We start from the raw sequence: 17,999 nt of genomic DNA, 5'->3' as shown, positions 1-17,999 counted from the left end.
TTTAAGAGAACCTTCTAATTTGAAAAAAAATATAGATTAAAATGTATTCTTTTATTATTTTAAGATTTTAAATACTTAAACACTGAAAATAGGTAAAAAAGTAAATTAAGCTTACTTATTATAAGATTTTGTTTTACTTAATAAATAATAAATAAAAAGTTAAACAGAAACAATGCAATTGACAACGGATTTAAATTAGACGACGCAATAATTACGTTATCTGCAATAAATTCCTTAGTGACCTTTCTTATAGCCGAATTTCTTATGATGCTCATGACCGCCTTTCTTTCCGTGATCATGGTGATGATGATGATGTTCATCATGACCGGCGGATTCTTTATGTCCTTTGTGCGTGTGATGGTGGCCTCCTTTCTCGTGATGTCCTTTTTCTCCGTGTTCTTTCTCGTGATGACCGCCATGATGATGACCTTTCTTGAAGTGACCTCCTTTCTTATGTCCGTGTTCCTCATGGAAACCGCCATGCTTTTCTTCATGTCCAGAATCGCCATCTTCATCGAAGAAATGTTTCTCTTTCTTGAATTCGTCGAGCTTATGAACTTCATGGTGTCCTTTCGTTGAATGTCCTTTATTATAGTGACCTTTTTCCTCATACTTATGACCTTTCTCTCCTTTCTCACCTTTGTGGTGCTCGTCATAATGGCCGTCTTCGTGATGATGCTCTTTCTTTTTACCACCATGATCATCGTATTCGCCCTTGTGATGTTCCTTATCATGATGACCCTTTTTACCTTCTTCATGATGATGATGACCTTTGTAACCCTTGTGACCCTTCTCTCCATGTTCATCTAAGTGATGAGCATGGTGTTCCTTACCACCACCCTTTTTGTATTCTTGGTTCTTATCCTCTTTTTCCTTTTTATGTTCTGTAGCCTCTACTTTTTGATCGACGGCTTGTTCATCTTTTGCAGCTTCTTTATATTTTTTTGACGGTATCCGCCTAGCGTGTACTACGGCTATTAACGCTATAACACCTAAAACTAGTACTAAACGCATATTGCTTGTTTACTGTTCCACCCAGATGTCTGTAAGTTATTATTTCAAATTGGTAACGTTCCTTATGGCGCAGCAGTTTTATATAAGAAATTGTGTAATCCTGACAAGTGAGGCGTCGCCGATAGACAATCTCGGCGGTTTATTGCTGCAAGAGAATCAACAAACCACCGTCGCATTAGGATCAGTAACAACGAAAACATTTATAAATACATACCCAATATTTTAATAAATAATTTTCAACATACATACTCAACTTCGCCGTGTAAATATCTTTAGATATAATTTTCTTATTACCTTTGATACTTAGCGCACTCATCTTCAATGTCGTAAGAATATTGAATTTCTAGAACGTTTTAAATCAGAAAGCGTGATGGTAATTTTATTAAATTAAGTACTTAAGTACCAATTGATATGAAAGGCCACAATTTTCATATTTTAATGACGTATATTCGACAAAGGAGACTGATATTTATTTAAAAATTTATCATTTTGTAGTATTCCAGTTAACGGGCAAATGAAACAAAATAAATTGTTAATTTTTAATTTCGTTTTACAGTTTAATAATATTATTACTTGGATTTCTTTTATGGTTAGCTGAATGTATACATGTCTGGTAATCTAAAGACACTCATTATCTTTAAGAAAAGGCACGCGGAAGCTGATAGTAAAGTAGCTTAAGAGAAATGAGATAAGATAAATCATGACACAAAATGTTTTTCAAACCTTTATATCTCTGATGATATAATAACGAACCAAATGAATTCACCCTTCTAGTAATTTTTATATAAAAACATAATTATTTTTGCTTTCAATGTCCTTAATTAAATCAAGTTTCTAATTTGGCAATGTCAATAAGTGACCTAGACCAACAATGTTCAATTTAATTCACAAGAAATACAGAGCTATAAAAATAAATAGTTGAATAAACGATTTCTGAAGATGTTCTGATTCGTTGTGAAGGACAGTTTAGAGAAAACTCTTTCCCTACTACATGCTGACTCATGGCCCCCTGACCTACTTTGGACTATAAATATAAATATGTATAATGTCTATTTAATTGTTGTTATAATCTCACATCTCGTATCAAACATTATTATTCTGGATGTCGTAAAAGTTACAAACATTTACAAAATGAAATGAAAGCTTACCATAAAATGATTTTTCAATTTATTTTTATTATAAATAAGTTCGGTTCAATAAAATACCCTAACAAAATAGAATTAAAAAAAATTTGCAGACGTATTAATAAAGTAGAAGAAAAAAGACCATATTTGATATTAAAATACTCTGAAAATTCACGTAACATAATCTTTTAACTTTATTAGACATACTGGTAGTTAAAGAACTAGAACTACGGAAAGTTTTTCAAAGCAACTGTTCAAGTTAAAACTTTGCTTTGAAAAAGTAACGACCTAAACAACTGTTGCTAATGAACCTTAATAAGTAACAATTTTTACACATTCAAGAATATCACATCGCTGAATGAATATAAAATTTTTATTATAAACAAACGATGATAAATACATTAATGCACTGGCATAACATTTTTTTATCTTAACAAAATTTGGCAAAATTAATTCTCAAATCACATGTCATATGCATGAAAGAAAAAAGCTTTTCGAAAATCAAAAATTATTTTATTTTTATTAGTTCATGACTGAATTACTACGGAGGACTTAAAAAAAAATTATCTTTCGAAGAGAAAATATTTAAAATATATTTTTTTAATCTAAAATATTTCTTATTTAATACTTTGAGAAATATATTCTGCCTTATATGGAAGAATAATATTTATGTACAAAGGGACACTTTGTAAAAGGAATTGAAATACCCTAGAAACTTTCTTCACATAAGTAAGTAAAGAATATAACTCCACTGACATAAGAAGATATCTTCTTAACTATTTAGCTATCGTCTTATTTCCCTTATAGCATTTCTATATTTTTTGTGAGAAACTTAATATAAATAATATATAATAGTTTTATAGTATATTTTTAATAAGCAATATAAAATGTTGATTAGTGTCATTGAAGACGTACAGATCGATCAATTTGCATACATTTTTTATTATCTTTCTCACAGTTTGAAGTCCGTATTAGTTTCCTATGTGCAAGTATTGGAAATTAAGATTTTTCCATTAACCGATATTCAGTACAGAAACGTACGAAATAATTGAGAAATATAATCAATTTCAGTTTGAAAGCAAATGTTTTCTATAGAAACGGTTCATTGCAACTTAAACTAATTTATACTAAGCTGAAATGTAGGCCGATGTCGGCCATCGATCCACATTTTTATTGTTTCGATCTCGGAAATGCTTGCGAACCACGGTCAACTAATTTATGTAACATTGCTGTTGAAACCAAGTTCTTGTCACTCTGTTGCTCACTCTTTGAAAACAATATAGTGTAAATATCACATAAAATTTTCTTTTTATAAGGAAGAAGAATTATTAAAATCTAGTCCTATGGAAATATGTTTGTGGGTATATAATATTTATGTAACAAGACTCTCAGATATTTTTTAAATGATACTATATTGAATTTCCTTTTAAATAATAGATTTTTTTTCAATTTAAATTTTATTAAAAAAATTATAATCAACAATAAGAAGAAAAACAACAACTAAATAGTAATGGCTTAACTTTTGTATAAATCAGTCATTGTTTAAAAGGGTTTATTTGTGTCCCTTCTTGTAGCCCCAGTGCTTGTGGTCTTCATGACCTCCCTTCTTGCCATGATCATGGTGATGATGGTGATGCTCATGATGACCTCCTTCATCGTGATGCCCTTTGTGGTCGTGGTGGTGTCCTCCCTTCTCATGATGACCTTTCTTGCCATGTTCGTGATGATGATGACCACCGTGTTTGTGGCCTTTGTGGAAGCCACCGCCCTTCTTGTGACCATGTTCTTCGTGATGACCGCCGTGGTGTTCATGGTGACCGCCATCGTGATGATGATCGTGGAAGTGCTTTTCCTTCTTGAATTCATCATGTTTGGACTCCGTGATGGCCCTTGGTTGAATGTCCCTTATGATAGTGTCCTTCTTCATGATGACCATGTCCTTTATGTCCTTTCTCGCCGTGATGATGTTCATGATGGTGACCGTCGTCATGATGATGATGTTTCTTGTGACCACCATGTTCATCATGGTGTCCTTTGTGACCCTCGTGGTGGTGGTGCCCTTTTTTGCCATGTTCTTCGTGGTGATGCCCCTTGTAACCTTTGTGTCCTTTCTCACCATGGTCGTGGTGATGATGTTCATGGTGCTCCTTGCCACCTCCTTTGTCCCATTTTCCTCCGTGCCCACTGGCAGCGACTTCTAAATCGACATCCCGTTTTTCTCTTACCAAATCCCGGCAGCTTACATAGGCTAAAGCCGCGGAAACTATACAAAATAATAGCAAGCTCCTCATGTTTCCACTGTATTCAGTTGGAACTGAGTAGGTGACTGATAAATTGACCGATGGTAGCAACGATTTTATACTGAATAATTTCTTTAGTTACAACTTGGGTAACTCAAAGCGACAAGGTTGCAAAGATAGCGTAGGTTACTACATTGTCACAGAAACTACCCAACATCTCTGTTGTGAAAACTTCTTAAAAAAAAGATAATGAAATAAATGTTTTGGCCAGAACTTATTTGAGCATTACTCCTATAGTTTCCTAATAATATCTTTAAGACTGTCTTTTCATACATGAGACAGATATGTATATACACAAACTTTAATTCTATACAATAACGATCCGTACGGATTTTGCTAAATGTTTGTTTTAATACATAATATTTAATCACATAGCAAAAATATTGTTTATATATTATGTATATTTATGTCATTTAACGATTGGATTGTTTATTGTTGCCTTGCAAGCTCTACTCGGAATCTACTAAGCTTCATTAACGTTTAATCTTTGTGATAAAACCTATAAACATTACAAATAAATCACTTATTATTATCATCTACAAAAATAATAATTATATAATAACGTTTTTATCCAAATGCACTGAATCCAAAAACAGAGTTTGTCTTAATATAAATATCGCAAAAGTTTCTCTTAAATGTTTCTTGAAGTGACGTTCAAAATAGTCAATTTATCCTAACAAATTAAATATTATAATAATCGTCTAAGACATAAGTACGAGCGCAATCTTTAAAAAAAAAACACAGAAGTCTACCTTTTAGCATAGTAAGAAAGGTGGATAACATAACCTTATAAATTATTGTTTATTTGTTTATAATAATTGTTTTACTACATGTGTAGCTTAAAAGATTAACATTATTTTCATCATTTTTGAATTCGATTCTAAAGAATTCTTATTAAAAATAAAAAGAGATCTGCCTTAACGATGAAGGCGAGCGTTTAACGCGCGTTTGATAGGGGCCCCTTGAACCTGGGTGGCAAGTCCCAGGCACTGTTGAAGCTCCTCTTCCTGTAACGTAATGGACCAGGCACCCGAACGGTGAATCCATGGAATGCTGAGATGTTTCATCTCTATACGTACCTAATATGTAGGTACTTATAGCTGACTTAATAGCTACTCTCTCATTTTATAACCATTTGGAAATTATATAAAATAGGAAGGATTTTTCTTTTGGTCACATGTATTTACCTACAGTAGTTCGACTATTGAAGAGGTATTACTTAGTAAATAACACACAACATTCTCAAACTAAAAATAAATCTGCTACTTTACATGTGATTTATAAACAATGCAAAAAACACTGGCAATATAATATATTCCTTGTGCCAAAAAAAAATTACTAGTACCTAGAAGTAAATAATAAGTTGCAATTAAATGTAATAATGAAATACAATTCATGATTCACTACTTAGCAGAACGAATCTAATTCAAACAACCTCTAATAATTTGGTTCCTTTATTACACATAAATAAAGGTAATAAAAAACAAAAGATTATGCCCATTATTTTAAAAATACACATCCTAGCCTACAACGATCTTTAAATTTAAACAAACCGGTAAACAATTGTTTTAGTTTAATCGGTTCTTTTATACTATTATCGAAGTTAGATTAAGAATACATAGAAAAAGCTATATTATTATTTACAAAACATCACGTAGGTACATCATTTTGAAAATATTTAACTTATTCCCACAGATTTTCTAGATCGTCGCAAAATTTGCTTCCACTTAAAAACTTGTATGTAAAGCGTTGTATATATATTTCATTTAATTATGCTGATGTTTGTGTCCAAATCTTTATTAGATAAGCCTTAATAAACTCGATTAGTCACCTAATACCGGCCATCGATTTATGTGCTTGTTACGTAACTTTGTTCCATACTGACATGTCACCTACATAGCTCAATTCCTTTGACTATCGACACATGATTACAGAAAACTTTGAATTCTTTGTTTTTCTTAACATAATTTAATTCATATCCACAGATATACAGACGTACATTTTATTTTTTGTAACGTGTTCAAGCGAGACGACGCTTCATCGATCTGGATTTACGTCTAACTCGCTTGACATTCTGCTGTTTGAACAAGGAATTACTTACTGAAGTCAATTCCCCAAGCTCGTCTTAGTACTCAGTCAATCGTGCCGTAATGTTTACCGAATAAACTACCATGGAACATACACATTATTATCGCTATTTACTTTCAGTGAATGTTTAAATATTAGGTAATTAATTATATATTGGAAACCTGGTCTTATAATTTCAAATTATAAGATTGAAATCTCCAACCCGTCTCGAGCTAGCGTGGTGATTAATGCTCTAACCTTCTCTATGTGAGAAGAGGCCTTTGCTCAGCGGTGAGCTCCGATAGGCTGATGATGATGATGATGATGAATTATATATTATATTCGATTGTAATAAAAAATAACGCCCAAAACATAGTTATAACTTACCTATGTATACTTACTCTTTAATATCAATCCAACTTCAGATATCGTAGGTCGGGAATCTATTTATAAATAAAACTACACTTAATTTTCCTTACTTTATTAATACAATCCTCAACAAAAATGAATTACACGCTACAATATACTAACCTTTTATAATCTTGAACCCTATTAAATTCAAACTAAATATTTTTCCATTCATATATATATTTTTTTTATATCATAAATCACAATACCAACTTTAAGTTGACAAAATTATTTAACTAAAGGAACATACTGCTAAATCATTCCACACACGTGTGTCACACACCAACAAAATAATAAAAAGAAACACATTTCAGTCCTTATATCATACAGCGTAAGTATCAAAATCACTATAACCTGATTCCGTTGCGTCTCGTTGGTATTGCAAAATGTATTAATTTTGATTAACTAGCATTAGTGTGGGTAAATCTATAGAATTAGTGGGTAATTGAAAACGAAAACTATTTGCTATTAACTTTATATAAAACATGTTAGTTGATTAAAACATATTTTAATAACAATATTACATCTATAATCTAAAGCGTACATATATAAAAAAAAAATTTTTTTGTCATAATACAAAATGTTTAGTGCAATACATAGAATTTATATATATTTTTTAATATTTTATATATCAACTAGTAAAACTTCTAATGGAGTAATGAATGTGAAAAAAAAAATTACATGATTAAAAAAAAAATCATAATAGCCTCTTTATATTGCAAAAACCGGACACGAGGTTGACGCGGCGCCATCCGAAAGATTCGTTCAAAAAAATACAATAGCTACAACACTTTAGCCTAATTATAAGTTTGTTATTTATTCAAATATAAATATAGGTTGTTTATATCTGAAATACTAAGATATTTACACAGCAATCGATCACTCTGTATGAGGTGATCGTATTTGGTTAGCATTCATTATGCATGCATTATATGAAGAATTTTATATGAGAGCTTCATGCATCGCCGATTAAAGTTCGGAAGTACACATGAGAACATAGTTTATATAGGATTAATATAGCACTTGCAAGCTCAGCGGCGATGTTATGATCCATGCGTTAGTTTTATTAAACATCTGTTTCTATTTAATTGAGATGGAATCCCCGCTCGTTGGTCGCGGCCAGCAGTCGCTCCCTCAACACCTCCTTGCACGAATATTCAGGCAGTTTGAGATAATGCACGCACGTGTTCACAGACGGATATGAACCGTCGCCGGCGTCGACCTGTGCAGGTAAAGCGGGATTATAGAGTTTATTAAGGCATTATTCACATAAACTAAAACAGCATGCATGCATGCATGCATGTCCAAGATTGCATCATGACATTACAAATGAAGTGTTCCACGTTTTTTTAATTAATAACGTTTGTCAATACTATGCGCTCAGATTTATGGATGAGAAACTGGGAAAGCTCCGTATGTCGCGTGATGAAGCGAACTGGGACTAATTCCGTTAATTTAAAACATATCTTAGTGTATAGTGATTACACTGAGAGAGGCTAGAGGTTAAAATCGCCGTACAACATAAACAACCTGACGGCAGATTAAGTATTATCAAATCGCTTTATAGATAGACAAAGTGGGAAATATATATATATATATATATATATATATATATATATATATATATGTAACTTAAAATTTCGAATGTTCCCATAGAATATAAAAGAAAATAAATAAAGAAAAAACTGATTTGCTAAAAATATATAACATTATTCGCCTACCTTTCTCACGACAGTGAGTCTAGGATGTAAGTTAGCCAGACCTCCGGGCGGTAGACTGCTGCAGCCCGTAGCGAACTGAAGGAAGGCTTTCCGTTCTCTGATAGACATCTCCACCAACACGTCCACCAGGCGGAGGAATCCCGGACTGGAATAACGTACACACTTGATTGATTACCAAATAAAATGACTAGCAGTACTAAAGATGACCTTCATGTATAGTTTAATTAATTTTTGATTTTTTTCTTTCATTTACAAAATGTTTATTTTCATATATTCGAATATAGTACATTAAAAACACAAATCTAATCAAAAATTTAGTCTACATCACACAGTAATTGATGCTTTGTTAAAACTTAAACATTTCTTTATTTATTTCGATACTAATAAAACCTAAGATATATAAATTTTCTTATCGTTTTCGTGACATACCTGTCTCTGGTGTATCCTAATTTTGGTTCAGTATATTGTAACAGATGTTCCCTGGTCCACGCGGGTCCCCTCTCCCCACACAGCAGGAGCCTCAGCTCGGGCGGCGTAAACGCTCTCAGTCTCCGCGGAGGGAACACCCCAGCGAATCCTCGCCGGAAGGCCTCGGTCTGATTGGCGACGCCGTCCCTCACCATATACCTGGCGCTGGCCTCCGCGTATAAACGCGCGTTTGATGGCCCCACCTGGTATATTGAATATATTATAAATAGTATAACTAACAACGCCTATCGATAATTAAAATTATATATAGCCTTTGTCCGCGACTTGCTTCGCGTTTTCTGCGTATTGTGATCAAGGAGAATAAGTAATCGTGTACGTTACGTGACCGCATATTACATACTGTTATGAAGTGATCCTATTAAAACCTTTACGAAATGAATGGATAAATTAAAGCCAGTACGTGAGTGTGATGTCTTCATTATTGGAAGGTATCATCAAAATCCGTTCAGCATATTTTAAGAGATAGAGCAACGAATATCCTATTCCTATTTAAAATAAGTTTCGTTCAGCAGGAACATGTGTTATATTCTATCGTTAACATATTAAGAGCTTATCATTTTAGTTTTTTAATAACTCAATACACATATAGTTCATATGAATAGAATGAATCCTACCTCTACATGTTCCCCTCCGTCGCAGAGGGGATACGCGTCGGGTCCTCCCACATGCGTCATAGTCAAAGAGAGCTCTTCAAAAGTGGCGCCATCTACCGTCAACGCGGCCGCGCGCTCTTGGACTTCACTCTCAGATAGAGACGATTCTTGTTTCAGAGCTTCGTACTGCTCTGCGGCTGCTAGGACGCTAGCCAGGAACCTAAGATAATATTTTGTCTCAAAGTAAATCATAAATAAGTTTAACCGTTTATATATTCAGTTAAAGTCATATTAAAATTTACAAAAAAATATGTTAAATATGAAAGAATTTCTTTTCAGTGGCTTATAGGAGAGAATTTTCTGAAATATTCACGTAAAAAAGGCGTTAAATCTCCTAAAAGACAAAAATTCTTACTTGGTAATTCTACATATACAAGTAAATGACACTTAAATAAATGTATAATATTACTACAATTTTAATTTTTGTATTCGTGTAATTTTTGTTGCTACTCCGATAACACCAATGTATTATTGAAAGGTTTAATGAAGGGCAATATAAGATCTAAGTAGACTCACCTATGCCTTATGGGATCTATTTCCTCCAAATCAGCATTCGTCAATTCCTCGCCGCACATTATACGTAAGAATGGCTCGGACAACGGAAGATCAACCAGCCGACCGTCCTGCAGCACCTGTCATACACAAACACATTAACTCGAGGTTATTTACAATAACAACGATCTCATAACACTGTATTTCTCTTTATTAATTTTACCTTCGCTAAAAATACTCCAAGGAACCAGAAATATTTGCAAACTTTATCACAGATAGGCGAGTCTTGTGGGAGCGGCGCGGGGAACAGACCGCCGGCGCGTGTCACGTAGTAGCCGGGTGGTTTTTCTAAAAAATGGACAGAAACACTTCATTATAATGTAAAACTTTATATAACTATGGAATACTTTTCGTATTTCAACTTTCAAGTAATTTTCTTATTTCGTATTCTAGTATTACACGTGTCCAGAAAAAAATTTGACATTTTTGCGCTATTTGTTATATACCATTCGAGTAATTATATATTATATATCATAATTTATATTGACCGTCAGGCAAGGTGAGTGGTAGCGGCGCGAGCTCGGCGTCTAATGTCGGCGCGGGCGAATCACTGAGCCACATCGATAGGTCGGCCCTCTGGAGCTCCGCGGCCACGAGAGCGTAAAACTCCAACGTAGGTCCCAGGCCTGTGCCCTCTTCACCCGCGAACTCCACCTCCAACACTGACTTGCGAGCCGCGTGGACTCTCATCACCTGTAATTGACGTCCACTATACTGCAAACTATACTCATCTTATATTACATTAAAATTTCACAAAATTCAAACATCGAAGAGTCCAACACAACCTCCTTATAGAACAGAACATTGTTTTTATAATATGATCCTAGTCTATACTTTTCGTAGGCTTATTTCGATTTTTAAAGTTTAAAGTAAAGTATCCTAAGTCAGCAAGCTAACCGACAACAGTCACAAACTGTGTAATTTTTTAATATACTCTAGTTTCAGAGATTTTTCGATATGAGACAAGTAATACTTAAAATATGCGCCTCTTAAACGGAACGGTCCTAGATGATAGGTTCTACAATATTATTTTCTATGTAACAATATTATAAGCTGTCCATTCAGTAAAGAATATCAAAAAAATATATACTTATCAATACACACCTGCATCGCTGATCGTAACAGGTTAGGATGCCTCGGTATACGAACTCGTTCGTGTCTAAGGCGGCCCATCCTGAACTCGGTCGCCTCTAGCTCGGCGCGGCGAGGAGATACCGTGTTCCCAGTCCTAACATATACATACATATTGATTTAGCTTAAAATTTCATCACTTGGATATTACCACATAGATGCAAAATATTCATATATACTTGAAGAAATTAAATAAAATAATTATTTTAAACCTTTGCCTATCCAAAGCGCGATCTCTCTGAGCTTGAAGCCATACAATAGTACGTGAAGTACCGAAGGCGGTACACGCGAAGAACATCTGCCTCGTCTCCAGTGGGAACAGGAACGGACACCAGTCGTTCAACTGTTGACACCTGCGTTAAGTTTATACATTAAAATTATAAATTTATTTAAACCTTTAAATGAAAATCCACTTCGTCGTACTCGAATACACGTTAGGATTATTTATACTACATAAGTACTTAATTTATACTAAAAAAATATTCATATCCATTAACTTAGAGATTATGTATGTATAAACAGATTCTGAATATTAGAATTATTTGAAAAGGTACACATGACTACATTTAGATAAATGATACTAATATCCTCGGATTACTACGCGTTATTTTATTATTTTTAAATACTGCATACTCCCGACGTTTCGGTTATTTTGCACTTTGCAGTCACCGTGATCTTGCAGACGAGATCTCGTTTCTTTTTCGAGATTATAAAGAGATCCCGTCTGCAAGTGATAAGTTAACGCGTAGTAATCCGAAAATATTAGTTTCATCAAAATGAACACTCTCGGAAGTCTTAGATCTCGTTACATTTAGATGAGTCACTGACCATCTGGGTGTGGCTGCGGCGGCTAGTGTGAGAGGATCCTGCAGCTGGTGATGCAACTTGTTAGTTAGCTTAGTGGAGAGGAAGGAGGCGGGCGGCAGCCCCGGGGCTACGGTCCTCAGGCGACGGAGCGCCCGCACACACCACGTCACCATGCCCTCGCTGGAACCGCCCTCAGAATACACGCTGCTTGTATCTGATGTACAAAAGACTATATTTATTTATATATTTTACAAATACATACATAGTCTGTACAACAATAACTCATTATTAAAGGTCACAAACAACGAGTTTTACTGTGAATTAAAATACTACAATTACTTACAACCAAACTATTAGTGAAATATACATTGAACAACAGTGGTACAGACGGTTACATATTAGCTACTTTGTATGGCTTCTTTTTGTACGACCCCGTTATTAAATAACTTTGCCTCATATAGCAACTCTTCATACCTGGATCGCCCGGTTCGTCTTCGTCGCTGTCGCAAGAACTGGAGAATGTTTCCACACCTTCGATCTCTTTGTATGTTAGTCTATAAAAAAAAATTACCAAATTACCAAAGCTATATATTTTCATCAATATCTGCCTTGCATTTCTTACATTATATAAGTCATTGAAACTATAAAATTGAGATCATATGCAAAAAAAATAGCTATTTTCCATGAAATATTTCATACATTATAGGTTCTAAGGCTGTTTTAGAGGAAATCAACTCGTTGAAATTATAACGTAACAATTACCGATAAAAATTATATTTTTTTTGGTATTGCAATATTACTCACGTGTACGTGGTATCTCTATGAGTATCGTGAGCTGGCAGTCGCGAGTTAAGTGCCAACACGGCTCTATACAACGTCCACGAAGGTTTCTCCAGCGGTAGAGACAGCCCGCCGGCGGACAGCACCAGCCGTAATGCTGGCAACTTGGTGGCTATCACGTTGCCATTGCTCTCTGGCACGTTGCCGTTCCTCTCGGTGCTGGTCGTCGCTTCCGTACTCTCAGTATCGGAATCATCATTTAGTGGAATATCGAGATCTGTAATTGTATATATGTATGTAGAATTGATTAAGTAGTTGTACTCTTATAAGCTCAATAAAGACATTTTTATTAAGGCAGAAACAAACAGCCCTCCGCAACGACATCTACACTACTGAGTTCGGGAGTAGTGACTGTTTGCTGCCATAACAACGGAAGGGATAAGTCACGTTGTTTATAAGCGACCAGGTGGAGTTATGCGCCCGTGTTTCTTTGCGTTGTTTATTATATACTTTATATACTAGTAAACCACTACATTCTAAAATATTTAGTTCTTAACACAGGAAGAAATAAAAAAATATTACAGTGGAGTGCACTCCATAGTTACAAATAAGCACTGCATAATGAGATCTAAGATTTTCGCGAGTTTTATTCGTTTAAATGAAACTAATATATTTTTGTACTACTACGCGGATTTTATTATTTTAAAACTACATAGTCCTGACGTTTCGGTTACTTTTCAGCAACCGTGATCACGGGCGGGCGGGATGGGAGTGTCTGTCAGTCGGTCCTTGTTATTTATCATCTACCGCCCTCGATTTCTTCATTTCCTGGCGTAAGCACTGCATACCCAACAGTCGTAATAGCTATCGAGACTATTTTTTATTTTGGCTGGTTTACCGTTGAAACATATTCTCGCTACTTTATTTTGATTACTTTTCTGATTACAAATGAATATATTGCTAATTTCATTGAAGTATGATTGAGTTACAGCTGTGAACTGAACTGAGATGCTGGTGATGTTGGTTTAAATAAATTAAACACGATCTGGTGAAGCTGGGAGTTCTTTGAAAGGCTGTTAGAGAAAGCCGCAAGTACGAATCCTATTTCAGTGGCTTTTTTTTCATTATTTGCTTGCAATTTGCACTATAATGTATAAAACTATGGAAATAATCATACGAGCGTATACAAACCGACGGTCTGATTGAGATTTGTACGTCCGGGTCTCGGATCGAAGGCCGGTATGAGAGCCGAGAACTGCCTCTTGAGTACAAAGTCGTCGTCCCAGGGCTTCCGCGAGCGTGCGCCACCCGCGCCCGCGCTCCCGCCCCCGGAGCCCCCACCGCCGGACCCACGGACCGCCTCGAGAGCCTCTTCCTCCATCAGGGATAGCAAGTTACGAGACACCTGAACGTAATTAAGATTAGATATAACGATCTATTTATGTAATAATTTTGTTCTACAACATTGTGCCTATTCAGTTATATATGGAACATATTAAGGAGCAAGGTTTATACAACACAACACATTCTTTAAATACGAAATCAGAAATTTATTACATACATTGAAATAATATTTTTAAACGAATTCTTTTTCCGTTATGTGCGTGTGTGTGTGTGTACATGGTACTATAAAACTCACAACATCCTGATAAGTCGGTTCGTTTTCTTTGTCACTGTCCAAGGCGTCATCTCCTTCATCATCGTCCTCCAACTCCGTCAGCAAGGCCGGGGCTCTGCATGATTCCAAGAAATCTTCCAAAGATACCTGACAACATAAGTCATAACAGCTAATGACATTTTTAACATTTTTTTCCCAATTAAAGAGACGTATTTGGTCCTAATATTTATTTTAATGTTTAATTTATAAGCGGATCTTAGATGAAGGTTTTATTAATTGATCGTTGACTTCTATAAAAATTCTTAAACTGGATGAAGCTTTAATTATAGTGGAATCGACCGAGTACAAATGCGTGAGAAATTATTATCAGAAACAATTTTACCTGTTCACTTTCACTGGAGGTCGATGTGAGTGATAGAGTGAGTGCGTTTTGAGCGTTGGGTGCCAACGACGGATAGCTCTGAGCGGCGGAGAGCAGACCACCGGGGAAGTTGCTCGACAGAGCGAGACGCACTAAACTGGAAATTAATATGCATATTAGTTTTGATTTTACATAGTTTTTAAGGAATCGGCAGCTAAATGTATGAAGAAACTTAGACGTTATATTCAAATTTATTTTATCAAGACACTTGAGTACAGGAAACATAGTCAAGCAAAATAAAATCTAATGAGATCTAAGATTTTCGCGAGTGCTCATTGGAATAACACCAATACTGATAAATATGATTACAAACGCGGAGGAAATCCGACAAATATTAGTTTTATTTTAATATAAATGCCATAAATTTTAAGCTCCAATATCACAAGGCATGAGATATCGTGGCAATAATTCCACCAAATAACAACCAAAGAAAAAATGGTCCGTTAATGTATATATATACCTTGGGAATAACAGCGCGGAGTGGTTGGAGCGTGAGCTGCGCTGTGTGGCGGCACCTCTCCCCGCGCCCGCGCCCCGCCCCACACCGAGAGACTCCAACAAACGCGCCGCGCCCTTCAACACAGATTATATATATACAATTATTACACATCCGGTTAAATACGACAGACAAATAAGAAAAACTTAGCGACGTACAAAAAACAAGGATAACTTGGAGAAACTTTCATTTCGTCTGCCAGCGATAACGGGTACCGAAACTTGGTCGGACTTTCGAGTAAAATATACAATAGTAAGATACGCAACGTCAATTGCGAAAGCAAAGTTTGATTTAAATACATAAATACCTATCGCATTTCTAATACTTAATTGATCCTAGATTAATATTATTTTTGGCAAAGACCTATCTATGTCTAGAATCTGTGACCTTCGTCTATATCTTATCTGTGTAAAACTTCAAGTCTTTGATAATCGACTGTCTCAGATTTTTATCATTTATATCACCTGTTGTGTGAGATCAGGTTCGCTAGCGCTCATAGCGCCGGCGGCGGCCTGCGCGTCCTTCTTGTGTTCGCCGAACTGAGCTTCACCGCCCTCGTTCTCCTCGCACTGGTGAAATGAAATTAAATAAATTTTATAACATCAAAATGTATTTACATAAATTATACGGCAATTATGTAATGCAACATACGCTGATGCCGAGTCTGTGATCACTTGAAAACAAAAATATGGGGCGGTAGATAAAAACTATACTATATGTATATAAGGAACTATAAGAGATATCTCGATATTTTTTTTTTAAATAAAAATGTCTAAACGTTTATGAAATTAATGAAATAGAACATTAAATATGAATAAAATTCTTTGACACAAATCTATTTAAATCAGTTGCCCGAGTATAATTTTTCATCGACCCGCAAAATACGGGTCGTATATAGTTTTTCAGTAAATAACCTACGTTGATACTATCAAATACCAAGATTTAAGAATGAAAAATTGGAAACGCCCTGAACATAGTGTTAGTCCCCAAATTTATAGTAAGTGTTCTTAACCGATTCATCACTCTTTAAGTTTTTTTTTTTTTTATACTTATAACATATTTTTAATAATAATAAAAATCTACGAAAAAATTAAAAATATTAAAATACATGTGAATAGGAAAGTAAGGAATGTTCAAGTGTTACATTTCATACTACGTAATGCTAATTATATTATAATACAAAATGCTAAGTCTACATTTTTCCTACGTGACATTCCCAGAATTTACTGAACAAGATTCTGCAAAGAAGGAAGACTTAAGTGGAAAATTAAATTTTTATAAAGTAATATACAATATAATTTTTACTCACCTCTACATCATTACAACTGACTAAAAACTAAAAGTAGATTTTATTATCAATGATTTATCGCTTCTCGCTATTTATTATGTTAAACAGAGATATTTCTGTTTAACATATTTTTTTCTATTTTTTAGTTTTTGCAGAACTATTTTTCTATAGTTATAAAACTCAAACATCAGCTACCGCTACCCTGGCAATCAATTGATTAAGGATCGTATTACTAGCGTAAAAACAAACTCGAGATAAATCGAGTATTTTTATAATAAGGACCCATAGCATAAATAATATCCCGTTAGATGAATAAAAAGACGTTTACAATTTTTATCTCTTCTCGTTGGACTCGTTCGTGTCATGAACAGAGTCGCTTTACAAAGCTGGTATCATCTTTATTCACCTGTATGTGCAGCCTGTTAGCGTTGTTGCGCAGCGTGTGCAGCAGAGACGCGGGCAGCGCGAGCAGTTCGCTGGAGAGCAACGCGTTGGCGCTGTTGCGCATCGCCTCACCGTCGCAGCGCAACGAACCCATCTGACACACGCACTCCATAGTATTACCAGTTTTTTGAACGAATTCTAACACTTTAAAAGTCACCATATAACTATATCTCAGTCAAAAATTCTCTTAGTATATTGAAAATTTACGCGTCATGACAAAAAAATAATGTTTATACTGAATATAATTTAACATCCGTAATATTGACGTTTCATTTGTTACACATGGAAACTTGGATACCATATAATATAGCAGAGTGAGTAAAATATTCGTACAGTAATTATTCGTTATACAACGAGATGAATCAATACCTTCGTCATAATGCTACACGTACAATTAAACTGGTAATACCGAAGAGTCATCACATCTCACACACAAGGGGGATGTAGCTAACACAGTGTATGTTACAACGACTAGCAACTAAGTCGGGTTTAGGGGAATGTTAGTGATAGAAACTTTAGAAAAGTTAATACGGGTGTTAACAAAATATTAACGGTCAATCATGGTAACTTACTACGTAGGGTTAGTTTTTGTCCATATTATACTGACCTCTTGGGACGTAGAATCCGGTAGTGGTTCTTTGGCGGGATATGGTTTAGTGATGTCTGTGATGCTGGTCGGGCCCATC

At 34.9% G+C, this 17,999-nt stretch overlaps 2 protein-coding genes and 1 pseudogene across 3 annotated transcripts; all 3 read right to left on the bottom strand.

Moving 5' to 3' along the window:
* Positions 1-152: 152 nt before the first annotated feature.
* Positions 153-1,040, bottom strand: LOC116768639 (histidine-rich glycoprotein-like). The gene has a single exon (XM_032659412.2). The coding sequence runs from the start codon at positions 1,012-1,014 to the stop codon at positions 235-237; it is 780 nt and encodes a 259-aa protein (XP_032515303.2). The 5' UTR covers positions 1,015-1,040; the 3' UTR covers positions 153-234.
* Positions 1,041-3,658: 2,618 nt separating this feature from the next.
* Positions 3,659-4,707, bottom strand: LOC116768618 (histidine-rich glycoprotein-like; annotated as a pseudogene).
* A 2,263-nt stretch (positions 4,708-6,970) lies between these two features.
* On the bottom strand, positions 6,971-17,993 carry LOC133320092 (E3 ubiquitin-protein ligase Ufd4-like). 2 transcript variants are annotated; one of them, XM_061526973.1, is made up of 19 exons: positions 17,921-17,993; positions 17,276-17,407; positions 16,046-16,150; positions 15,546-15,658; positions 15,047-15,182; positions 14,686-14,811; positions 14,238-14,451; positions 13,071-13,323; positions 12,741-12,820; positions 12,288-12,480; positions 11,672-11,812; positions 11,433-11,556; positions 10,817-11,021; positions 10,492-10,616; positions 10,293-10,408; positions 9,738-9,936; positions 9,064-9,305; positions 8,635-8,779; positions 6,971-8,135 (listed from the first exon to the last, which is right to left on the bottom strand). In XM_061526973.1, exons 2-19 carry the CDS (start codon positions 17,405-17,407, stop codon positions 7,998-8,000), a joined length of 2,787 nt encoding a protein of 928 aa, XP_061382957.1. In that variant the 5' UTR covers positions 17,921-17,993; the 3' UTR covers positions 6,971-7,997. The 2 variants fall into 2 exon arrangements, with proteins under 2 accessions (XP_061382957.1, XP_061382963.1); XM_061526979.1 differs by lacking the exon at positions 17,276-17,407.
* Between the last annotated feature and the right edge of the window lie 6 nt (positions 17,994-17,999).

The sequence above is a fragment of the Danaus plexippus genome, chromosome 4 (assembly GCF_018135715.1).
Source record: "Danaus plexippus chromosome 4, MEX_DaPlex, whole genome shotgun sequence".
In the NCBI taxonomy this organism is placed as follows: domain Eukaryota; kingdom Metazoa; phylum Arthropoda; class Insecta; order Lepidoptera; family Nymphalidae; genus Danaus; species Danaus plexippus.
This window is presented reverse-complemented; position numbering and strand designations above follow the sequence as displayed.